General features: G+C 39.6%; 1 protein-coding gene across 3 annotated transcripts in view; it reads right to left on the bottom strand.

The window, feature by feature from the left end:
* The window catches only part of LOC135200266 (ubiquitin carboxyl-terminal hydrolase 48-like), a 414,786-nt gene that overhangs the window by 238,800 nt on the left and 149,197 nt on the right, over positions 1 to 26,789 (bottom strand). For all 3 annotated transcript variants that reach the window (XM_064228750.1, XM_064228749.1, XM_064228748.1), the window contains exons 6-8: positions 24,270 to 24,542; positions 23,667 to 23,809; positions 12,248 to 12,367 (exon numbers count right to left, since the gene is read on the bottom strand). In XM_064228750.1, the coding sequence (XP_064084820.1) occupies positions 12,248 to 12,367; positions 23,667 to 23,809; positions 24,270 to 24,542 (536 nt within the window). The remainder of the gene's footprint in view (positions 1 to 12,247; positions 12,368 to 23,666; positions 23,810 to 24,269; positions 24,543 to 26,789) is intronic.

Raw genomic sequence — 26,789 nt, 5'->3', positions numbered from 1 at the left:
TTAATTAACATCACTTGCAACATAACTACAGTAATTTTTTACTATAGTACAATGGCTGAAATGCAAGAGACATTGTTATTTTCAGATTCAGTTCAGTTGTTGTAGCAAAAAGAACTCTTTATGTTCAGTTGCTCAAGGCTATATTGTTTAAGCAACAATTATAATATTACTAACGATAAAAGTACTTTTATCATTCTCTTTTGATTTTTTAAACTTATTCAACTACAAGATAATGATGAATAAAGAAATGGAGAAAACGTTAGTATTTTGAAAGGTGACTTTTTTTCTATCTCTCTCATCCTAGGCCCAGATTTACCAGTAATTTCATGACACATTAGGGCAAAATATCTGGCCGTGACACTGTCTGAGGCATCGTTAACAGTTCTAGGGCACAGTCAGGGGGCTGCCTGTAATTACATTGCATACAGTTTCACTTGTGCCAGCAACTCAAAATTTTAGAATCGCGGTAACACTAGTAACACTGTCAGTGTAGGTATCTTCCCACCCACTTATGGGGTTAAAGATGTCATTTTTATATTACTTTATATATCACTGTAGTTAATTCTGGCATCTGGGCCTGAAAACATTCATAATGTATGTATAATATCACCATTTCATATATGTACTCAAGGCTTGTATTTAAGAACAATATGTACTCAAGGCTTGTATTTAAGAACAATGTAAATGTATGTACAGTGGGACCCCTTATTCGCGTTCGCTGGATTCACGGATTTCTTTCTGGCCCATATCTACCCATTATTCGCGGGAAATTCGCCTAGTTGCGGTATTTTTCTATGAGAAATATCCAAAAATTCCTGGCTTTTTTAAAATCAATTTCATCATTAAAGGCACTTTTTGTGATAAACCTATTAAAAAACCAGGTATTAACATTTTTAGTAGGGTTTTCTTGAGTCTTACCTACCAAAATATGCTGTTTTCATGTTTTTATAGGGCCTCCAACTATTCGTGGATTCTAAACAATTGCCGGGGGAGGGGGTCTGATACGCATCCCTTGTGAATACGGGAGGACCACTGTACAACTTCTACAATAATAATAATAATCTTACATCAACAAGTCATTTTCACATCAAAGTATCAAAGCCAATCGGACTCCAGTACAGTACTAATACCCCAAACTTACGCAAGGTTAGGTTCCAGACCACCTCGCGTAAGGGGCAGTTTCACTTAAATTTGGCACGGTCTCTAAAAATGCTAATAAATGCTTACTTCCAGAGTTTGAACACTAAATATGACCTTAATCATGCTCCCTAATTATTAAGCTAACTTTTAAATCAAAATTAAAGTTACTGTAATTTGATTTAAAAGTTAGTTTAATACATTAACCTTAAAAAAGAAATAACTGGTTGGCATAAAATAGTTACAGGAAGTACTACATACATACGTTTCAATTTTCATACGCATGCTGTTACCAACTAATTCATGGGATGACATTTCCTTTCTCCCTCAGAGTAAAAGAAGTTTTCTTTGCACCACTAGGTAAACTTCATAAGTAGGTACACAATTCAATGAAATAAAGAAAACATGTATGTACATACTTAATGTTTGCAGAGGGTGAAGGTAAAATTCAATCATTTTAAAATCACGTACTAGTGTGAGTGCTATGAGAGAGAAAGAGAGAGAGAGAGAGAGAGAGAGAGAGAGAGAGAGAGAGAGAGAGAGAGAGAGAGAAATATATGTCATGTGAGATAAAGCTCTGGAGGGGTATCATCTTTAAAAAGTGTACCTGTACGTGCTGTAATTACATAAAATAGTACATACAGATTACCAGCACTTTTCTCCAAGGTTAAGATAGTAATTTTCACAGAATGATAACTGTTATGTCTCTGATATGTTTTACTAGTTGATCATGAAGGTCTGATATAGTGACAAACACTGTGAATTACGTACTGCCTTTGTATATATTTTCAAAAATATAAATAGCATACACAGAATCACCATACTGATTTTACACTTAAAAGCATGAAAACTTAAATTAGTATACTATAGTCAAACTCATCCTTTTTGGCCACTGAGGCGTTGGTCAAATATACCGGGGATTTTCCCAACTGTTGCCACGTCTACCCAGGTACTTCCGCCCAACCTCTCTCTCTCTCTCTCTCTCTCTCTCTCTCTCTCTCTCTCTCTCTCTCTCTCTCTCTCTCTCTCTCTCTCTCTCAGATTGATCTTTGTTATTTTGACTTTGTTTCCACACCACCATGAAGGAAAAAGTCAAGGTGCATTTTTTTTTATAGAGGTCTCCCCAATAGGCCTAATCCTCACCATGCTGTTTAATAAGGAGATTCTTCGTCTGAGCTGTCCTCGATGTTAATGACGAATGACTCTAAATCACTCAACTGCTACATCTTGCTTCGCATCTTGTTCTATAAGTTTCTCAGTTTGTTTTATTGGCTGCTTCCAGTTTTCTGCTGTCACAGTGTTTAAAGCATCTTTGACTAAATACTTAAGTTCACCAATTTTGAATGTATTTCTCTTGGATATGTAAGTTTTTACTTGCACCCATATAAGCTCTATCGGGTTGTATTGACAATGGTATGGGGGTAGTCGTACAACTTTATGTCCTGCTTCTGAAGCAAGCGTATCAATCACGTAAGTTTTCTTTCCATTAGTCATTTTTTTTGCGAGTTCAGAGAGCTCCACTTTCAGCATGTTGTCACGTAGGTGTGCACCCTCCTTAATAAGCCAGTCCTTTATTGCTTCCTTTCTCCAAGATTTTGTTGGGTTTTTGTCAAGCACCATTGAGTGGTATGATGTGTTGTCCATTACAATTACAGACTTTGGGGGGATGTTGGGTAACAACTGGGTTTTAAACCATTGCTCAAAAACTGCAACATTCATTTGCTTGTGATAATCACCATCATTTTTTGCTTGGAAAAATAATTCAGCATTCTCGACAAAGCCTTCTTTCCTTCCTGCATGCAGAATGATGAGGCGATTTCCTTTTCCCATAGGTGGCTTTACTCCTGTTGCTTGTTTGGAGGCCGTGTCAGTCCAACACTTTGCGACAGTGTAATTTTGATTGACCCAGGTTTCGTCAAGAAAAACAAAGTTTTCAAAGGACTGTCTGACTTGCCACATCTCTCTCAAAAATCTCATGCGAGCAACAGCAACATCACTTCATTCCATAAGGAACTTATGGCCATCAACTTGAGAAAATCAGAAGCCAATCTGCAACAGGACTCTTCGAAGTGATTCAACGCTACCACTGTAAGATATTTTCTCCTTTTCTTAGGATACACTTATCAAAGTCATCAAAATTAATAACCGTTCCAGGCTGAGTTTTTGTTGGTGAATGGAAGACAGGTTTCTTGTGTTCAGCCTCTAACTACCATTCTTGGTTTGGTTTGCTGCAGATCCTTCTAACAGTCTTTTCACTTGCTTTGGTGGCTTTGGCTGTCAGAGCAAGGGATTGAGTAAATGGTAACAAAGGTGCACTGCTGGCCTTTCAATCTAAAAAGTACCGATTTACATTGTAAATTATTTCCTTTGCTTGACTATGCAGGCCATGGCAGCGAGGAGTAGGAGATGTATCCATGTTGGGTCAGTGATTCAGTGACACAGTATGACCTTCAGTGTCCGGAGACGGAGAGAGGTGGCCGCAGAGCACAGTGACAGTACAGCAGTGTTGTCAAATCTCAGGAAAACATTTTTAATAATATCAATTCTCCTATCAAAAACTTAGTCATTCTTAAACAAATTAAGTTTTATAATAAGACTGAGTAATTACCATATAATTAGTTAGTATAAAAAATATCAAACACATTTCGTCGTCACTGTCTTGGCGTATTTATAGAATTGTGGCAACTGTGCGGAAAAACTAAGCTTAACGTGGCCAACGCCTCAGTGGCCAAATAGGATGTGTTTGACTATAGTACATACTTCAGAAATTAAAACAGTTTCTGAAGGGATATCATCTTTGAAAAGTGCAGTAACTTTGTGAATGGGTATAGTATCTTGTAAAAGTATGTATATGCACTAACTGTAGGTGCTGTAATTACCTTTGTATCATATTTATGCATGTACAAAAATAAAAATAATACATTCTTAATAAAGATTCAATACAAAAATGCTTTAAAACTTAAAAATTTACATAATAAATTAAACATAAACACTTTTGCAGGTTTTGCAGTGTTTCTGGAGGATTTACAGATGGACACAAGCACAGCAGAACTCAAGTTACTAAAATAACCAAAACTTATGTGAAATGCACACAGACGACTCTACTGACTGACCACCTCTCACTCCGAATGCCTTCACTGACTGTCTCCTCATGACTAACTCCGTATGCTCGGCGACCGAGCCACTCAACGAGCCAAAACGACGCCCGCCAAACAAGCAATTTACTCGTCAACCACCCATTCATCATTCACACCCCCTCTCTCTCTCTCATGTTCTCCCTCTCGCAAAAAAAAAAGGCACAAACCTCCCCCATACTATCTTAACAATAATAATACTAAACATAGAAATACAATATAATAAATACACAAAACATCCAAGACCCTTTCTATCGCTTCCGACAAATACAAACAACCCAATGAGACAACAGGCGAAAAAACCAGTCTCTCTCTCTCTCACAAAGCAACCCTTGAGAATGTTGTCAAATGCAACCAATTCATCAATTCCCCTATAGAATAACTCCATCAAACAGGTTGAGAAGGGGGGGTAACTAAATGAGGCTTTCCCCTGCACCCTTTTCTCAGCAAGCCAAGGAAGACAGAAACATTTTGGGAAGCTTATCTTGCGTAGGCTGATCCAACAAATAAAAACCTCAAATCTGGAGCAGCAGGCATAAAAAAAACCAGGGAAATCATGAAATAGCTACTTCATCAAAACTGAATAAGCTGAAAGATGAGAGCTTTGATCCTCATCTTCCTCTTCACCATCCACTTCCGATGAAACAGGAGACGGCAGTGGACCCTTGTGTCCTGAGAAGGAGGAGGGCCTTTCCTGAAAAGGCTCAGAATGTCTGACAATTATTGTTGAATAGCATTGTCTCTTGTGCCTAGAGATGGGTTCGAGGTAGAAGCAGGAACATCTGGCACCACTTGTCTGGTCTCTGGAGGCAGGTATGTTACAAATTCTTTCTCATGAGTTCTTTTCATAAACTGGCGCTAATGTGGCGCTCAGGGGTGAGACAGCTCTGCTGCTCTTGGGTGCTCCAGTGCCACTGGGTCTCTATAGAAGAGAAGAGTCTTTTGACAAAGAGGAGTACTTGGGTGCTATCACAGGCTGGTTCAGGGGAAAACGTTCTGTCCCAAAAACTTCAAGACGGTTGATCTGGCTCTCTCATACTCTTGTACAGCACTGCAGGAGAGCACATTGAGTCTGATGCAAGCTTTTTCAGTGGCCGCGGTTCATCACTACAGCGCCACTGGCTATTCTGAGGACGGTGTCAATAACCTTGTAGTTGCGACACCAGCAAGTACTGATCAATCAATCTACTCTCAGGAATGTACCCCTCCAAACTCTAGGACAACTTGTGCACTTCCTTTTGGATGCCTTTCCAGTGGCTATCCTTCGTCATAACCTGGGATACAACAGGTTCGATTGAGGCGATGACTGTCCATGGGCAGTCCCCACCAACCTCCCTATGGCCTCTGGTATGACTGCTCCCAGATGCAGGGGAGTACACCAGTGACCTTTGCTTATGAGCATCAGCGGGACGGACAGCCGCCACCACCGACACTTCATTAACACTACACCTATTTTCCTCTTCATCCATGAGGAAACGCAATGAATTTGCTAACTCAAAACGCTGTTTCTACAAATAACACCATTTTACTGTTGAAGACTTTATTAATCTTTGATTCAAGGCTGGCAAGGGGGTCAGGGTCAGAAGCAGGGAAGCTGGATATGGGAACAGATAAATCAGTCGGAGAAATGGGAACAGGTGACAAAGTGGGAACACAAGCATAGAGATACTTAGGTCTAGCGGCCATCTTATGTCTCCTATCTCTATCCAATTTAGATGAGTGCGAACTTAACAATTTCCACTTCTTTGTATCCCATCCTTCACATTTGTTGCAAGTCTTATCACTAGAACGCTCTTGTCCCATGCAATCAATGCACAAAGTGTGAGTTAATAGTCAAAATTAAGTCAATTATTGTTAATTCATCAAAATATTGTCTCTAATCAGAGCAATAAATCCAAAAAGCAAAACAAAGCCTTAGGCTATCAGTACTTCACCAAAAAAGCCTAAGGTAAAATACAACGAAAATCAAATCCAAGCAGAGCACTCCCAGCTATGTCTGTAGTTAAGAGCTGGCAGGATACACTTGACTACTTGCTGAAGGTGTTCTTCTCTTACCCTGTAAATAGGAGGGGCAATACCTACACTGACAATGTAACTAGTACTAGAGAGATAGTAAAATTTTAAGCTGCCAGCACAAGTGAAACTGTAAGCAATGTAATTTCTTGGTAAGTTACATATACTTTATAAATAAAAAGGCTTTTCCTACGTCAAAACCTATTATATAACTTTATACAATAATAACCTTCAGACAACATGTGATACTATATATATAGTAATAACAGGCAAGAAAACCAACAATGGAAACACTAACAAATAAAAAAAATCAAAATTTTCAAAATCTTAATAATGTCACAATAAATGAACTCAAAACTAAATATAATGACACTATACATAACACACAGACATCATATAAGCAAAATAATTACTAAGCCTAATACATTCATAGAAAATTTACAACTCACTTTCTCAAGGATTTGTAAGACGTGCTACTAATGGCATATAATACATATTCATATACAATAATATGAACTCAAGACTAAATAATGACTTACTATCCATAATACAAAGACATCATAAGCAAAATAATTACTAAGCCTAATACATACAACATACATACATACATACAAAATTGACAACTCACTTTCTCAAGAATTTGTAAGACATGCTACTAATGCCATATAATACATATTCATATTATATCTAATATATACAAGAATAGGGTACAACTTAATTTTTCAATGCTCTGTAAGACATACTGTTACCTTGTATTTACTTCAAGTTTTGACAGAGCACCAAAACCAATCCACTAAAGAGTTAAACTGCTAGTGCACAGTTACTTAAACTCAGAAAGTCCTGAATTACACATACAGTGGAACCTCGACATACGGAAGTCCCTCCTTACGAAAAATCCAAGTTATGAAAGCAAAAACGAAGATTTTTTTGCTTCTGTATACGAAAATAATTCAGGTTGCGAAATTGTAAAGTCTGAGATTCGCCCAGACCACCGAGAACAATTTTAAAACTCGCGCGCCGCCAACTGAGTAGACTTGCCACCATCCTCCCACTCTCCCATTGGTTCCTGATACTAGTCACCGCCGTAAGATCCTGCTCTCCTATTGGTCATCATGCCTCTATGTAAAGGCGTTCCTCGACCATTTTTTGCGGCAGAGTTTTCGTAAACACTGGAATTCGTTTGTACACATATATTTCGTTTGTTAAAGTAAATTCGTGTTAGTGATTCGCTTTCGTTGTACTGTAAGTTACTTTATCATGTTGCGTGTGAACTTAATTACTTACATTATTAGCCAAGGGTCCCAAGAATGTTGCTGAAGTTCACAGAAAGAAGAGGATGCTTTCTATGGAGAAAGAAGATGGAGATAATCAAGAAGTGTTAATGTTTTCTGCCATTTGTTAATGTGTTTCGTAAAGTTTAGTGTTAATGTTTTCTGCCATTTTTTAATGTGTTTTGTAAAGCTAAGTGTTCATGTTTTCTGCCGTTTGTCCTCCTCCTCTGTCGCCACTTTCGGAGATCGCCTCACTCGAAAGGTAAGGTTCCACATTTTACTATATATGTATGTAAAGTATTTATTGTACCACGTACAGTAATACACTTTATTTACAAGTACGTACTACAATAAAGGTTATGTTAGGTATTGAATGGTCCAAACTGCTGTATTCATTTTTTATTGGTCAATTTAGCTTTATTATAAAATTTACTGTGGCGTTTTTGTAGGGCTTGGAACGAATTAGGCAATTTACATGTAAAACGTAGTTCAAGATACGAATAAATCGGGTTACGAAGGCCGCTTCGGAATGGATTAATTTCACATCCTGAGGCACTACTGTACAGTACTACACTCCTACAGACCTTTTTGCAAAATAGACATAACTTGGGAAAGTTATCATATGCCTTGCATGTTACTTTTCATGTATACCACATCTTAAATTAACCTAATGACTGCTCGCATCCATAGCCTTGGCAATAAAACATGAAGTTCTTGCCTATCAGGAACCAAGAACCCAATGGGGCAAATGTATGGTGTGGCTCTCCAGCTAGCAATCTTCTCTTTTTAAAGCCTGAATGAAGTGTCTATAATTTCTGTAAGACCATGAATGTGGGCTAATGTAGCTAAATGAAAGAATTGTACTGGAAAAGCTTGTTTTTGTTTCAATTACTACATAATTCTGGAAAATTTTCATGCTACAAAGGAGGCACAGTTATTTTGCAAAAAGCAAAGCTGGTTTTTATTTTAAGTTGTACTTTCTTTTGGACAATGCTTGTATTACAAAACATGCACACCTGTGCAGTAATGCCCCGAACTTAAGCGAGGTTAGGTTCCAGACCCACTCACGTAAGGGGAATTTTCATGTAAGTTTGGCATGGTCTCTAAAAATGCTAAAATATGCTTACCTCTAGAGTTTGAACACAAAATATGACCCTAATCATGCTCCCTAAATGTTAAGCTAACTTTTAAATTAAATTAAAGTTACTATTATTTCATTTAAAAGTTAGCTTAATACATTACCCTTACTGAAAGAAATAACTGGTTGGTAAAAATATAGGAGTGTGTAAAGATTACATACGTACATCATATTTCTCTTTTATTTCCCCCTTCCAACCAACTGATCTATTTTTAGAAGTCTTCTAAACCACTTTTAAGAAATTCTCTATTCTGTCTTTCTCTATGTTTCTGAAATTCCTTTCCATGGACAAGCAGTGCTTTTTATTTGGACTAATACAACTCTCAGTTATGTCTGTTTTAGAAAAGGCATTTACAGTTCTAGAAGGTGAATGTAAAAATAGATAAATTAAAAATGATCTACACTACTGCTAACACGAGAGAGAGAGAGAGAGAGAGAGAGAGAGAGAGAGAGAGAGAGAGAGAGAGAGAGAGAGAGAGAGAGAGAGAGAGAGAGAGAATTACTATTCTAATTATTTAATTTATTTAATTCACACATAAAAGCTTGAAAACTTATAAATTACATAAGAAACATTAAACAAACACATTCACAGGGTTTCACCAGGATTTGAAAATATTGGGTTTGCATTTGCGTCTGTGAAATACTCGTGTACGATAATTAGTTACTCGCGTACGATAATTAGTTAAGCTAAATCCACACATTCACATATCAAGCCCACTCATGTTCACGCATGTGAAATGTGGCTAAATGGGTGGTTTGTCGGCACGATCAAGTGGATACGTGTCACAAGCCCATGGCCGTAAGTCAACATAATGACGTCATACCATAAGTATGAAGTAATGCGTAAAAAGCCTACACACTGCGCAAGATTGACAGGACGCTTTCGTTAATTGCCACGACAATAGGCTACACCCCCACAAGTAGTGCGTGGCCGAGGAAGTATCACCCACTTACGTATACCGTATGTGTAACGACCTCACACGACATCCTCACATTAATCCGACATATGTCGGTAGGTATACCTAAGGTACAAAAGGGCCGTACTGACTGCAGTTCCATTCACCTCCTACCTACATCAAAATGCATTCCCCTGCTGCTAAATCAACAGGGAGAACATTGACGACATCCATGCCCCTATAACACCAGCAAACAGGACACATAACCCAGGTAATGGATGCCATCATGGAGTATGTGCATTGCATGGTATTGGTGGAAGTTGTGAAGGCCTACATTGCAATTGAAAATCAGAAAAAAAAGAGAAGGAAGAGGAGGGTTTGGGCTTCACTGTACCCACAAAGAAGAGTGGAGCTAGGCCACTATGCAAACCTGATGGAGGAGCTGGCATCCAAAAATCCAGAACTAACTGATGCCGCATACCCACAACACTGCGTTTTAAACACCTGACTCAACGGGAGCCATCGTAAGTGGGTCTCAGGGGAGCAGTGCTGTTGTTCCGTATGTTCCCAAAACAACGTGGGGAACCACACTGTGCTTGATGGGATCGGAACTGCAGCAGGGGACCATGTGTCATTGCCCCGAAGGCATGACAACCACGCAACGGATAAGCCATGCTGTGCACCTGGAGCAATGCAAAATGACAGATGGAGTAACCAAGCACGTATCTTTTGAACAGGTCGAAGCATGCGCAGCTCCCCACACATGCTGGGATGGTTCGCAGTGACCTCACGACTCTGCCCCGAACGCACACGATCATAAATACGCATTTTGGGATATTTTCATAATACATTCGTAAGCGGTTTCCAACTGTCAATTTCCATTTAGGTTCCATTGAAAAGTTAATGCTATTGTGAATTCGCGTAACTCGAATCTCGTAAGATTGAGGTATTGCTGTATTGCATAAAGGAACTTTCATTTTCCATGCAACTATTGTCACAATATGCTACTGAAAGATTACAGTTGGCCTTGTGTTGGCAAGGACTTCAGCCTTTTTGAGAGTATAATATGTGAATGGCTGGCCCTCTAACAACAAAACAATAGGACAATATGGTGGTAGAAAGATACAAGTACTCGTCATTTAACGACGTACTCGTTTTACGACAACTCGGAGTTATGACGGCAACATGAAGAGAAAAAAAAACATACAATGAAAATAAAACATTGCCAATCATGGCCAAGAGAAAGGCTATTCAGTGCCAATAATCTAGCCTAGCCTAGGTTTTCAAACCTGGAAAATCTATGGTTAAAACAATAAGTAAGGCTTTAATATACTTTGTAAAGAAAAGCTATACAGTTAAACCTCTTAAAGCCGGCATTTTATGGTCCGGGAACTCCCATGGTTCGGCTTGATTCAGCTGCCATTAGTTTGTTGCGCCACCAAACAGGTGGCGCCATGTATTGTTTACAACTTCAAGACAGCAAAAATTATGCCATATCTCCTTTGTTTGAGTGAGAATAATTCTTAGTAATGAAAAGAAAATGGGTAAAGTCAAATATGTTTTTTAGATTAACTTGAAAATACATATATTTTTTCAAATATTCCACTTTAGAAGTCTCTACCAAGTCAATCCTTTTAATCAAAACAAGGAGACATTTGGCATGCACAAATTCCTTACTCTTAATATGCTTGAAAGACTTATATGTGATACAGTTTGATAATTTCTTTTTATACAACTGTGTATTTACATACATATTCGATATGTCACCCATGAGATCAGATGATACTAGAGTTAAGAAGTGCAAGCGTAAATCTTTATCAGTACAAGAAAATGTTTATCCCATTAGCGAATAGTTTAGTGTTCACTTTCCTCAATAGATGGCGTTGTGCTTTGTTTGTTTTGACGCCAACATTCAAATGCCCTGTGATCGCCGAAATTCATTCATTATTTTTTCATCTCACAACCCTCAACAATCAAAATAAATGACGAAGAAACTAATAGCGATAATCATGAAATACCAAATTTAGAATATGAAAGATTCTCAGAAAAGTTTAGTACTGTATTGACTTATTATTAGGCTGTCTCAAGAATGTAGGTTAAATGTGTTAAATAAAGTAGTACATTATTTATTTTAAAGAAAATTATACAATATGAAGTTATAAAATGATGAAGTTAAAATATATATGAGTAACTAAATGATAAAAAGCATTGTCAGAACTTTGCCAAGTAGTAGGTTATGTCAGAAACTAGTTCTGTGTATAATATATGACTGAAAATTAATGCTATTAGTTGAAATAAAGAGAATAATGCGTTTGACAATGAATCCGTTTAACAACGTGGTCACTGGAACAGAACCCAGTCGTTAATGAGGAGTATCTGTATGTTACATGCTAAGAAAGGTTACTTCCATGAGGTCTGTGTTAAAGTTAAAACAGCTCATCGAGACATTAACAATGACTGTAATTCAACAACAACTATGTTACTGTTCAAAAGTTTGACCAAACCAGTGAGCTTAAAACTAACATCTCTTAAACCTGGCCATAAATTTAATGCAAATTTGCAACTACATCATACAATACAATCATTTAACAAATGTTTTTAAGTCTTCTTGAATTTCTATATACTCTTCAAGCATTTAAAATACTAATGCATAATTACCTGCACTAAAATAGTTTCGATGATTTTCTGGGGGGTTTCCAGAGGTCGGACGGCTGGTGACTTCTGACACCTGCTCATCATTAAAGTTGAACCATTTCTTCTCAATGGTTTTAACATGAGCTGTAAAAATTATGATAAAAAATTTTTTTCTTCAACATTAAACTACTCATAAAATGTACAATACTTTTTAATTGATATGCTTTACATGTAAAACTCCAAAACAATGGTTCTCAAACTTTTTCATGATCGACCCTCTTTGGAACATTTCAATCCTTTGCGACCCAGAGTAAAGAGAAAGAAAATGTACAGTGATAGATGTATACACTTTATTTTGGAAAAATATGTGTACACCTTTTCATTCACAAAACTAAACTAGTGGGATTCATGGCACTGCTTTTCCCTTTCTCAAACCTAAATTAACTGGATTATTCAAAAGAACTCAATTAAGTAACTGAAATACATACACTGAAAGCATGGTAATTTTCCTGTCTCTGCAACTCATCAAAACTGATCTCGTAACCCAACTTTGGGTTGCAACCCATGGTTTGAGAACCACTGCTCTAAAACAAGGGAAAAATCTATCTTAAATACTTACCTATCCATTACATAGCTTTTTTTGTACACCACCAAGAGTTTGACAGATTACAAAAGAAAAATAAGAACACTCGATTTTCTATGAACATCTGTCTTCTGGTAATTGGATTTTCAACAAACCCAATAATAATTCCATCCTTAGAAAAGCCAAATATAAAAAGAGCAAGTTGGGAAAGCTTCAAAAATGAAATAGAAGGAAAAATTAGCAGACAATCAACAATGAATTCAAATGAAATAGAAATAACACAAAGAACTTGAAGAAAGGTAAAAAAACATAGTTGAAGCTATAAAAAATCATATACCCAAAACCAAATTCAATACACTTCCACTCCCTAATAGTAATAAGTTGAAATTAATACAATGGCACTACAACACCATCCAGATCACTGTACATTGGACCCCCTTATTTGTGAATTTCTCTCTGGAACATTTCCCCCGCATTATTCGCGGAAAATTCGCCTATTCGCAGTATTTTTCCATGAGAAATATCCACAAATTCCTGGTTTTTTATTATAAATTTCATCATAAAATGCAATTTTTGCAATAAAATTATTAAAAAAACCAGGTATTAAAATTTTTAGTGGGCGTTTCTTGAGTTTTAACTTCCTAAATAGGAGGTTTTAAGCATTTTTATGGGGGTTCCAACTATTCGTGGGTTCTAACTATTCATGGGGAGGTCTGGTACGCATCCCCCACGAATATGGGGGACCACTGTATACTTATAACAGGTTGGAACACCACATTACTGAGAAGATATGTATCATTATAAGAACAGTTACTACAAGAAAACTCCAAATTTTATCATCAAAATTGGAAAGACCTAATAAAAAATTCACAAATACAGTACAATATCCCAAACCAATTTTGGACCACCATTTCAAGACATGGGAAGTAAAACTAATAAATCACACATAAAGCACAGGAATGAGAAAATATATGATGACCAAGAGAAAGAAGTACTGCACAAGGCCTATTGGGTCGACAACCATGAGACAATAGTTAATGAATTCACTGAACAACAAAGATACAGAAAATATCCGCATCATGCAGCTGATATTACCAGACTCAGTGAAGACTGCCTACTAACAAGGAAAATTGTTATGGGAAATCAAAATAACATTTAAAAGTCTAAAAAACAAGGCACCAGGAAGAAGTGGAATTAACATGGTCATAATTCAAAATTTACCAGACACTGCATTTGAAAAATTAAGAGAGATATACAGGCAGTCCCTGGTTATCAGCAAACTCGGTCAGTGGCGATATGGTTGTATGGGGCTTGTCTAGTGCCATAAAACTGGCGAATTATGGCAACGTAATGGGCCGAATTTCAAATATCGGCGCCATTAACCAAAACTCGACGTCATAAGCGCCATACAATCGCAGTTTTGGTTAAAGGAGGTTTTCGCTCATCAGCACCCCGCCGAGAACAGAGCCCCTGTCAATAACCGCGGGCTGTAATTTTCCTTTACTATCTTTCTTGTTGTGCGCAAATGTGGCGATTTGGCACAATTAGTGGTAATTTTCTGTAATACGTAATTGGGTAAATAGGTGAAACAGTGCAGAAAGTACCATGGAGTTTAAGGGTATTCTTAGTTTATTTGTTGTGAAAAGGTGGTGATATGTGGCATTAGCCAATTGGTGCATGTATTTTGAGTTGGTGGTTGATCTCTTTCATAATGGGTGCTATGGTGTTACTAGTGGGTTTTCTGATAGAAGTTATGGTATTAGTATTTTTTTTCTTTTTGGTGGTAGTAATTTATGATTTTGGGACCCATGATTGGTGATTTAGGGATTTGGCAATCTGTGATTCTGGTTACTTGTGGTTTTATGGCTTTGGCAGGTTGCAGTTTTATAAGGTTATATTTCACAGTTGTAGCTTTGGTGATCTTTGGTCATGGTAATTTATTAGTGGCTTTCTGAGATTATATCCCGCAGGTTTTTTTTTCTTTATTCTATCTTTTGGGCAGTATTAGAGTGGTTTTTATGTATTCAGCCTTGGGCTTGGTGTCTTTATTTTGGTATTTATATCATGGGAATGGATCTTTTTACTAATGGTGATTTATGTAGTAAGGATTTTTGAGGTTAATGGTGACTTTGGGTGCTAATGAAGTTAGTTAGATAGGGGTCTGTTGATGTTTACTAATCATGGAATAAATAGGTCGTCTGGTGGTGGCGACATTGAGAGGTGTCATAACTGGAATAATTGTTGTTGTTTTCTTTTGGAGTTTTGATACTCATAGGTTATTATTTTCTTTTCTCTGGCGTTTTAGATGATGAAGTTCTGTTATGAGGAATTTAAGGGGTCATGCAATGCGTTGCAACTATCAGTAAACGAGATCTGAGGGGACTTAGTTGTGACAGTAATTTTTTGTCTCTGAAAGAAATGATAATGATTTGTATTTACAAACTATGCTTGTTAATATTGAGTAAGAAACTGAATCTTTATTATAGGAAATCAGTAACCGAGGTGAGGGTATTAACAGTTTTACATCGGCCTTTTTTTGGGTGACGTGTAACGTGTAGGGGTTTTGTAGAATTTATTTTTGAAATACGTTGTATATCAATGGGGGTTCAAACAAAATATTTGCTGGTGATCCGTTGTATAGATACTATTACGAGGATCTGAAAGTATATTTGTCAGTTAAGGAGACCACTGTTACCAGTAGTGATAAACAGCCTTTTCCTAGTACTTTTATGGGATCAATAGTTACATGGACAGGGATAGAGACCATGTATATTTTGGGAGAGGAATTTCAATCCTCAGAAATTGACTATGAGGTAGGGTACTTGTTAGTTTGTGACAGTGTGTGAAAGTAGGATTTTCATTCTAAAAACATTGACTTGTTGGCAGTGAATCCCCATACCTCTACCACGTGATGACAACAAAAACAGATAACGGATCTACTGAGCCAGGTGTATGACCTCCACCATGTGCAACGAGGTTACCGACTCATCGCTACACCTACAAGGATCAGAACTCTTGGATGACTTGTGTAGAGGCATCTCAGGATGGCTTTTGGGGCTAAGCAGATGATCTACAACACTTCTACAAGGTGGGTGCAGGAAGCACTTGCATGGAAACCGCAGAATATTCAAGTTCTGGGAACACAGGAGGTGGTTACAGTTCCCCTACTAGAAGAAGATGAAGAGGACAAATTTCGTTACCAGAATGTTAAGTTGCATACAGCATCTCCAGGACAGGAATCTGTCTCAAATTCCCAAGACTGGGACATTCAACCACCAAATGTCTCGCAGTCAAGGGCGCAATACAGTCATCGCAAAATGGAGGATTTTTGTGAGACATCATGAACCCATGAGTGAGCCTTGCATGTCCAATCCTTAATCTGCACAACATTGTTTCTTGTCTCCTTGATATAGGGCTATGACCAAGGAGACACAGATGATGTAATATTATGCATTTTTTTTATTCACTACAATATTTTCCCATAGGAACTGCCAAAACTTTTTAACTTTCTGACTTAATAGGTGACTCCTGACTTAGCAAGATGATCATCTTGCTCATTCCCAACAACCCCAACATGAGAAGGCACCCAGCAAAACTCCACTTCTTTACCTGTTCTCTTCACTAAAAAAAAGCAATTCCAATATCTCTAAAATCAGTGACATCAAGTCACAAAATGTAGTAAAACCACTTCCATTCTGAGTTAAAATTTTCTTCAAGTCTGTAAAAATTGAATGCAGTTGTGCTGTAAAAATAGATGCAACAAATGATAATCACAACTTCTTTCTACATCAGGGAAGGCTACTCCAAGGCCAATGCCAGCATCTAACTTTGAGGAATCCGTGAGAACTGCAACAGAGTTATTGTGTTGCAAGGAAGGATCTAAAAATATTGAATGTATTGTCTCATTGGACATTTCTGCCTTTGTAGAATTGAAATGTTTACAGAATTTTACCTCTGGAGGGTTCCAGGGGCTAACCGGACACCTAACTAGTGAAATCGCTGTCCTTAGGATGCTTAATTTACGGGCCATACGTTTTACTTTAAAAGCAAATGGTTGCACTTGCTTGGGGTGATTTTCACAGAATTGCCTCTGAAACCTGTACCAGCTCTGAAGCTACTGATGCTGGTAATGTAGAGCCAGAGCCATCTTACCAGCATCTATAAGCATGTTCTCAGGAAGAGATGATTTGAATGCTCCTGTTGATGATCTTATTCCTCCATGATGGACTGAATTAAGTATTTTAAGACTAGTAGACTTTGCTGATGTATACACTTTGCACCCATATGTTAATTTTGAAAGGATTAAAGCTTTGTGTAGTCTAAGCACCTGAGTTTGGTCTGCACCCAGCAGTGTGGGACAAAACTTTCAACACATTATATTGCTTTCAAACATTTTGTCTTGATACTTCAGATGTGGACTCCAAGTCTGCTTGTTGTCAAAAATCAACCCAAGAAACCTTGTTTCACCATGTATGAACAGATTTGGATCAGGATAGAATCCTCTTATACAGCAAAAGTGCATGGTTACCGTTTACTAGCTGAAAACCTAAAACCATTCATTTCGGCCAGCTTTACTATATTATTAATGAACAGCTGAAGGCGGCATCCAGCCACTGCCATCCTTGTTGCTGCAAAAGATATTGAAAGGTCATCAACAAAAAGGGTATACAGTAGGTTCTCAGTTTACATCAGATACATGCCTATGGCAAGGACATAAACCATTTTGTTCGTCAATCAGAATTTAAACAGACATAATGACGTGAATTAGTAACAATAAAAAAAATTAATAAAAGAGAAAGCAATTCCTAAGCACATACAGTACAAAGGTAAATATTATTCTTACATTTACTGTACAGTAAATAAAAAGGAAAAATTCTTTACCTTTACTCCTGTGGTTGGCTTGCATACTGGGCATTACAAAAGAGAGGTAAGACAGGCTTGATTAGGTTACTGCATGGAGGAAGGTACTGGAGAAACTGGGGAACATGAGTCTGGAGAGGCAGAACCTACTGAAGGTGCTAGAGATACTGGGGCAGGGTCTTCTAGTACTGCAGAATCTGCAGGTGCTGGAGATACTGGAGCTGGGTCGTCTAGTTCTGCAGAACCTGAAAAAGGTGCTGGAGATACTAAGGCAGCTGAGTCTGGAGAGGTATGTGAGGCAGAGGGTACTGGAGCTCTTGCAGGCTTACCTACCTTCTTAAAAAGTGTTCTAGGCTTAGCTGTAAGAATACCCTCTTCTCCTCCCAAATCTTCATAGAAAACTGCAGGGAATCCATGAACCCTCTAGCAACCCTAGTGTACCTGGAAGTGTTGGGAGTCCTTAGCTTCAAACTTTGCCAGTCTTTCCTCTATCAGGACCAAGCCATCTGCTAACTCCTTACTTGTAAATCTCTTGGGCTCTGGGAGCTGGTGTCTCTTCATCTTCTTCAATCAATTACTTTCCTAGCTGAATGAGACCCTCAGCAGATATTCTTCTCCATAAGATACCAACAGCTCTGTGACATCCCACTATCCCTGGTATACCGCTGCAGAGGACTGTCTGAGGTATCCAGCCATCTCTGTCGCTTCCAATAAATGATGGATAACGTCTAGCGTGAAGAGACAGGGACTGCAATGCCTGGTAGTACCATTCTACATGAGGTTGACACAGGAGGTTGGACCAGGGAGGAATCTCTCTCGGTGCCTTGGAGAGCAGAGCCTGTAGGTCAGGATACCAGAGCCACCAGAATCATTCTGAGATTCACAGTGATCAACATCCTGATGATCACCTTCCTGGAATCAGACAAAACGGAGGGAAAGCGAAGACATCCAGGTTGTCCCACGGGTGTTGGAATGCGTCCTCCCCAGCGGCTCATTGATATGGCACGACTGAACAGAAGACCTGAAGTTTTCTGTTGCACTGGGTGGTGAACAGATCGATGACTGAATACCCCCATAGATCGAATAGCCTCTGTTATGTCTGAGTGAAGGGACCATGCTGTCCCTATCACTTGATTCTGGCAGCTGGGCTTGCCTGCCACTACATTCCTCTTGCCTGGAATGTACCTAGCTGACAGCTCTACCTAATGAGCTACCGCCCACTTGTGCACCTGCATTGCCAACTGGTGAAGCGGAAAGGACATGAGATCCGCCCCCTGCTCGTTGACAAATGCCTCTACTGTGGTGGTGTCACCTATCAAAACAACAGTGTCCCACCACTCATTCCTGAAACTCTTGGAGGGCCAGGAAGGCTGCCTTGAGTTCCAGGATACTGATATGAAGGTACCTGTCACCTCAGTTCCACACTCACGAAGTCAGCAACTCCTCTAGGTGTGTGCCCCATCCCTCAGTCGATGCATCTGAGGATAGAAGCAAGCATGCCAGGAGGGGAAATATGCAGGGATATTCCTAATACGGGCAGTCCCCGGTTATCAATGGACTCAATTAATTATCAGTGATCCGGTTTATAGCGCAAAAAAAAAAATCGGCAATTTACGGCACCATAACGGGACGACTTCCGATTATCAGCGCCATAAGGGTTCTTAGGGCACCATAGGGTTCTTATGGCACCAGAAGGGTGCTTATGGCGCCGATAACCGAGTTTCGGTTAATGACAGTTTTTGCTTATCAGCACACCCCCAGGAATGGAACCCCCCCATAACCGGAGACTGCCTGTAAGAGGTTCCTGCCATCCATCCACCGGTCTAAATCTTCTTTCACCTCCTCCAAGAGAGGAATGAGAAAGAATTGAGGGTCTTGAGACTGTAACCATTATTCTTTCATTCTCCACTGGAGAGAACAAAGGTGAAGCCGTCCATGAGAGATCAGCTTCACCAACGACAACAGGTGACTGATGACGACTTGCCATTGTCATGCTGGCTGCTCCGCTGCGTTCCTGAACCTTGTGATACGAGAGTTGGAGGGAAAGACTCTTGCTGCTACTGTATCTATCAGCATGCCCAAGTACTTTATCCTCTGCTTGGGGATGAGATACACCCCTGAGGCTTTCTCTACAAGAAAGACATGGCTGTAAAAGCCTAGGGATTGATTCGACAGCACATCCACAGTGTTCTTCTTCAGCAAGGCTTACACTTCTTCCTTAAGTGCAAGGTCCTTCGATGAATCGGGAAGGTAAGTTAGGAGACGGACCAGGTTGTTGATGAGAGGTAGCCGAGACTCAAAGGGGAGTAGATATCCTTCCCAAAAGACATCCACTACCTAGGTCTCAGCTCCACTTCACTGCCATGTTACCCAATGGCTTGACAGGCCCTCCCCCACCAATGGCAGTAACTGGAGGGTAACACTGCCTCTAACATCCTCCCTCCTTCTTTCCCTTCCGTTGTCCCCCTTTCCTGACTGGAGAGGCGGTTGAAAGGGACTAGGTTGTGCACCCTTCCCAACAGCAGATGAAGAGGGCTGGTGTTCCCATGAGCACCTTTCGAAGCTTGGGTCTTCTTAGGGACCGAGCAAGTGCTAGCCTGACTGGAAGGCTGGGCAGCAGTGGCACGCAAAGACCAGGAGGTCTTGGCCACTGCCTGGAGAACAAGACGGTCACTATCTTCAACCTGTTGCTTGCCCACCGCAGTATCTATCAACTTCCTCGGGAAGAAAGGCAGAACCCAGCATCTGTACATTCCTAGGGGGCAATGCCGACTCGGGACCTACAGAACTAGAGATCTAATTCAGGACAGCGTCCCCCTCTCTTCAAAACCAGGTTTGCCCACAGGTTTGCCACCTGGTGGGCAAGGTAGGAGATGGCCCTACATCCGGACTGGCACAGTTTCCCGAAAGCAGTCCTCCCTATGGATGATCACACTTAAGAAGCCGCAACCTTGGATACTGTGAATGACCACAGATTCAGCCAGGAGACCGCCTAGAGGGCCACCATAACGGTAGCCTCCAGGTTCGCTGCTTCTTTCTGAGAAAGGGAGACCCCTTCCATAGCAAGCTGCTGCAGCGAGAGACCTGGGCCTAGACGAACCTGGTCTGGGTCAACCTGCTTAGTCAGCAGTGACCCTTCTGAGGGTGTGTAGAAACACTTCTGACAAAGCAGAGAGAAAAGGAGCTTGTCCGAGCGGTTTGACTCAAGGGAATTCTCCTGCCCAGAGACATGATCAGTATTCACTTGGTCGAATACACCCTCAACAAGTGAGGACCATGGCAGCCCCAACGAAACATTTAGCTCTTTCTTAGGACCCTAAAGGGCTTCAAGACACACAGGACAATCAACTGAAGAGGTTGTGGTCCTTTCCCTCGGATCATTGTATTGACAGAGCAGCACGATGAGCCTCTGCAAAAGACCTCTGTAACTTGGGAGTGTCTGCATCCTGGGGAAGAGGACCCTCAAGTCCTTCCAGGGAGCTGTCTTCCCGAGCTACTCTCCCCATGGAGGAAAAACCTCATCAGACCCCTGGAATCCTTCCTGAACTGACTCGGGCATATGACCAAACTGATCTGAGAACTGAGCCCAGGATGCAGGCCTTCATAGCCAAATTCTGAGGAAAAGCATTGTCAGAGTTCTCCCTGTCCGATCCATGCTTCCCGGTACATCCCCAGGAGGTTTAGGGGGCAGGTGAGGAGAGTCGGACACTCCTACCTGTCTTTCCAGAAGAACCAGCAGGAGAGGTTGGCTGAGTGTGGTCACCAACCCGCTGTGGTGATGGCAGCACAGGTCTGGGAGAGCGCTTTCACCTCGGCCAATCGCTGTCCCGAGGAGAGCAAGAGAGGTTCCGTCTAGCCGAGCCGAGCGCTCGACTCAGCCATGCCAAGCCAGTCATGCGAATGTGATCAGGGGCTGGGCAGTCAAATGCCTGGCTAGCAGTTGACCTGAACTTGCACCATCCTCACGGCAAGCCCCAGTCTTCTCCAAGGCTGAAGCCTCACAAGAAGAAGACTGTGCTGGGGACTTCCTCCCTGCCTCTCCAGGTGCTCGTACCCTCTGGACCTGGCTGAGCACTCAGTGCAGTATTGGCAAGAAGCGAAGATACACCTGCAGGTCTTGACACTTTCTCTCTGCCTGTTCTTGAGCCTGATTGGGGAGCGGACTCTTAGTACCAGCCCATTGTGCTCTACTCTCCAAAATGTCCCCATCCATGAGGGAGCAACCGGAATCATAGGAATAGCTGGGGCAGCCAGGGTGACAGGAGCAGCAAGAGGAGCCTGGGCAGCAGTAGCATCAACAGGAGTAGGAGTGGCAACAGAGATACCCAGGACAGCCAGGGCAGGTGGCAGAGTGACAGCAGAGTAGTCAACGGCGATCACAGGTATGTATCGCAGAGGCAGAAGGGGCAACCTACATCGGCGGTACAGATGAGACCATCATCAAACTCTGCATGGGCACTACACAGGGAGCTGAAGGATGAATGTCCGATTGTCCCTCCATCGACAGAGTCACTTGAGTTGAGAAGTGGCAGGACATTACATTGGGAGTGCCAGCAAGCCATAGGGGGGTGCCAAGCTGCCTACAGGTCCATTGCTTCATGATGCTCAGACACCAAATCTGAGGAGAAAGTTGGATTAGTAAAGGAAGACTCCTCTCGCTCAGAGAGAAAATTTCCCCCCTTGGAGCGAACCGAGGCCCCCAAAAAGAGGTCATCTAGACCATCCGGGACCCTGTCGCCAATTTTTACTCACTTCACAATGGAGAGAGCCAGAAGGGGAAGCTTACCAGGAGAGAGAAAGGACGAAGGGTTGGTCACCAAGGGTTGGTCACCAAGGGTGTTGTCGGGGGAGTATAGCCTTCTGATGACATCTTGGTAGCCTTCCTCCAATACTGTTTCCTTCTGGCAAACTTCACCCACTACACGGACAACCAAGAGCAACACTCAGCACACGTCAAATTAGGGTTACTACAGTCACACCCCCTTCAAGAGGTACAGAGGATGTAAGGGTCAATATCAACAGGGGAGTGAAAATTACTACATCCCTTGCCATCCGCCCCAGGGCACAAATGCTGGGGGATGATGGCAATACGCAAAGGCTTATCAGATTTGTGGGTTTGCATGTAAATTATCAACACAAACACAAAGATATATTCAGAAGAAAAACAGAAAGATCCCACTGGGGAAAATAGGTTAACAGGAATCAGGCAGAGTGCCTCACATACAGAGGTCTGTATCAGATGACATCCAAAACCAAATTGGAAGTTGACAGCTGGGCAGGCAGAACTCCCGCCCAACAGATGGTAGTTAACTGCCTAACCACCTTGTTTGAAAATTTAGCGGCCGTTGCCAGCTTTGCTGAAAATAATTCCTAGTGTAAAGGACCAAGGGTTTGTATACAGAGTAGGAACAAACCTTGTTTAAAAGTTCAATGACCAATCAAGCTCATGTTTGCATGCTAAATCCTATGTAAAGAATGAAGGTTTGCATTTATGTAACAACACAATATTTTCCAATCTTCTAACGGGATTTGTAAAACACATTTACATTTACTAAAAGGAAAGTCTGGACTAGGGGCTACTGCCATTCTTTCTGTCAGACTAAAGGCTGCAGTGCCTGGGCTTTTAAAACCTCCTGTAGTAAAACAAATCACAGCAAAATATTGACACTTGAAATTTATGACAGAGAACTAAAACTTTTTAACTAACAGCATTTAACGTCTGTCAATCAATTATCATATGGTATTCTATGGTTTCCCACTCTATACTTCCTTACACTAGACTTCATAATTAATAAAGCATTGACTGCAAGCATGGGCAACAGTCAAATCTTACATCTCACTGCCAGGTAAAGCATTCTGGCACTCTCTATGACACTAAAGACATTTTATAAATAGATAACTAACATAACAAATTTATACTTTTTGGCCTGACATATGAAGCTTACAACTACAGTGCTACTTTGCTGTCAGGTGTATATTAATTTTATAGATAACAATTACCTGAAAAATGCTTAACCCAACGACCATGGTGAAATATAACAGATGACAGTGTATATGTTGCAGGTACATGATTCAGCGTGTGAGACGTCAAGTCAAGAGTTTCCGGATACACTACATGCAAACGTCGCTTAAGATCACGGTCCCTGTAGGATAATTGCAGGTAAATATTTGAAAGAATTTTTGTTCTATTAATACAAAATGTTCCTATGCACTAGGAATCAAAATTATTATAATTCATAAAATACAGTATTATACAAGAAATTTTGTTTAAATTTAACTAATTTAATAAAGGTGCAGTCTTCTCTTCACTTTCAAAGGGCTGGCCACACAAGTGAAAAGAATGCATGAGAAGGAGGTCGGCTTAGTTTGTATCCCATGTGATGGAAGAGTAACAAAACTTCACTAAAAAAATAAGTCTGCCCATATGGAGTATTATTTGAATGTAGATTAACCTACAAAGTTTACTGTAGGCAATACACAGGGTTATGTGCAACATCCCTTTGGCACCTACCTCACAAAATTGCCTTTCAATAAATCTGACCTTACTACTATGCAAATGTAATATATTATAATTAAATACGTACAGAACTTATTAAAACTTACATTAAACTATTATTCCTGATGACTAGCACAGTTGGTAGGGTTTGAATCTTTGGCGTAACAATGCGATCAACTTTGACTTGAGCACCACAGCCCCCTTGACCATGGCTGTCTGATCCACAAACAAGAGATACACCAGTCTGTGTACCAGACTGTAAATCGACAAGACACTGGTCAAGAGGACACTCTTCGGCACTAACATAGGCTGCCACCGTATACGAAGTGGCCGGTGATAACTGGTTTTCATGGTCAGTTTCACAATTGGGACAATGCCACCTGTTTTATATAACAATGGATATTATTAACTGAAACGGAACACTAACCTTAAGAGATAATTATAACATAACTCAAGGGTGCAATTCAACTGACATTCAGATGTTCATAAATTACATTTATGAACATTTCCAAAGTTCACATCCTAAATTTTTCATTGAAATTTTTCTAGAAAAATATTTAAAATTTCACTAATTAAGTTATCAAGCAGGATATGAATTTATCTATTAGACTGTGATGATTTTCTTAAAGCACTAGCAAATGGAAGCAAAAATAACATTTTTATCATACACTTAAACAATATGCACTATTCAATTTAGGAAGATGAATCTTCACATGAACAAACTGAACCAATAAGCCTTAAGTTTTCATCATGATCTAATAAATGATCCAAGTTATTTCCATAACCCTGCATCTCCACAACTTTTATCTTCAAATGAAAGATGTGACATATTACCAAAATGAAATTAGCAATAACAAAATTTTACGCTTCCTTTACCTCGTATTTTATTAAACAATATTTAAACACTACAATACAGCATTAAAATGAAACAATTACATTCCTTGCATACAAAAACAATGAAAGTATAATAGTATATTGATATACTATAAAGGTACAATAAATTGCCACAAGCAATAGTTCCCTGACAGATAAAAAGAATCATCAAAAACAATAGCCTGTTGTCTGCTGTGCCATATAACTCAACTAAAAAAAAAATAGCCTGTTGTCTGCTGTGCCATATAACTCAACATTAGACTGCAAACTGATTACTTTCATATATAAATGCTACAAATTTTCACTTATTCTGGGAGTAAGCCTACAAACTATACTGTGTTGTTGTTGTTGTTGGGGGGGGGGGGGGGGGGTAGGAAAGCCCTATGAAAAATCCTACAAAGGTCTGAAAAAGGTGTTTCATGTTGAGTTAAAGATACATGATTTTAAGATAGAATATTTAATTTATTTATTAGAATGAATATGTAAAAATAAATAGGCACCTTACAGAAAAATTATTTCTAATAAAATATAGCACATTAATTTTACCTTTCGTTCGTTGGTGAAACAAGGCTCTATGTGACTGTAGGTTTTAGCAAGTTTTACTTTTCTGGTGTACTGAATTTAGGCTATGTTTTTGTTCAATTATTTTGTGTCCACCGATAACTGAGAGTATATGTACATGTTTAATTTGTGTCATTTTTATTTGATCCTTGTTGTTAGTATAAGTAGTACTAAATATGAGTACAGTAATACCCCGAACTTATGCGAGGTTCGGTTCCAGACCCCCTCGTGCAAAATGCTAATAAATGCTTACTTCTAAAGTTTGAATACTAAACATGATCCTAATCATGCTCCCTAAATATTAAGCTATCTTTTGCATGAAATTAAAGTTACTGTAACTTCATTTAAAAGTTAGCTTAATACATTACCCATAAAACCCATAAAAAAGAAATAAATGGTTGGTAAAAATATAGGAGTGCGTACAAATGAACATAGTTCTCTCTTCTTTCACCCTCTTTCTTTAAAATCCTACCACAAATTTTGTAATTACACTTATTATTATTATTATTTGAAAATATTAATTATTATAGTACATACTCAGGTACCATAAAAATTCTCTCAGTAAAGAGAGAGAGAGAGAGAGAGAGAGAGAGAGAGAGAGAGATAAATTATTATTCATATTATTAATGTTATTTAATTTACACATAAAAGCTTGAAAACGTATAAATTACATAAAAAACTGAACAAACGAGTATGATAATTAGTTACGTTCCAATGAAAAGTTTGCACAATTGTGAATTCATGCAACTCGAATCGCGTAAGATTGAGGTATTACTGTATTAATTATGAAGACCACTTCATGTTAATTTAGGAATATGTATAATGTTTACAACTTATGTGTGAGGGAAAAATCTTTCATACATCCCAGGTAGGTTGGAGGCCGCATCACGCCTTGTTAAAGCAATTTGTATTTTTCCTAACAAACAGACCTGAAGATCTTTACATAGAAATTCTGCTTGCAGCATGAGCTGGAACAGTCGTTTAACTTTTAAACAAGGTAGTTAACTACCTATGGTAGGGATGGAAGCCCCGCCCACCTGTCAGTACACACTCCACTTTATCTTTCAGCCCAGGCATCAGAATGAAGGGTGGCTGGGGTGGACCATAAGTGTAAAAACCTTCAGGTTTGTATGTTAGGTAAAATGACAAAATTTTCAAAAACAATTTGTATTTTTCATAGCTGCAAACCTGAG

The sequence above is a fragment of the Macrobrachium nipponense genome, chromosome 26 (assembly GCF_015104395.2).
Source record: "Macrobrachium nipponense isolate FS-2020 chromosome 26, ASM1510439v2, whole genome shotgun sequence".
Taxonomy (NCBI): domain Eukaryota; kingdom Metazoa; phylum Arthropoda; class Malacostraca; order Decapoda; family Palaemonidae; genus Macrobrachium; species Macrobrachium nipponense.
The sequence above is the reverse complement of the archived record's forward strand: the minus strand, read 5'-3'. Positions and strand labels throughout refer to the sequence as shown.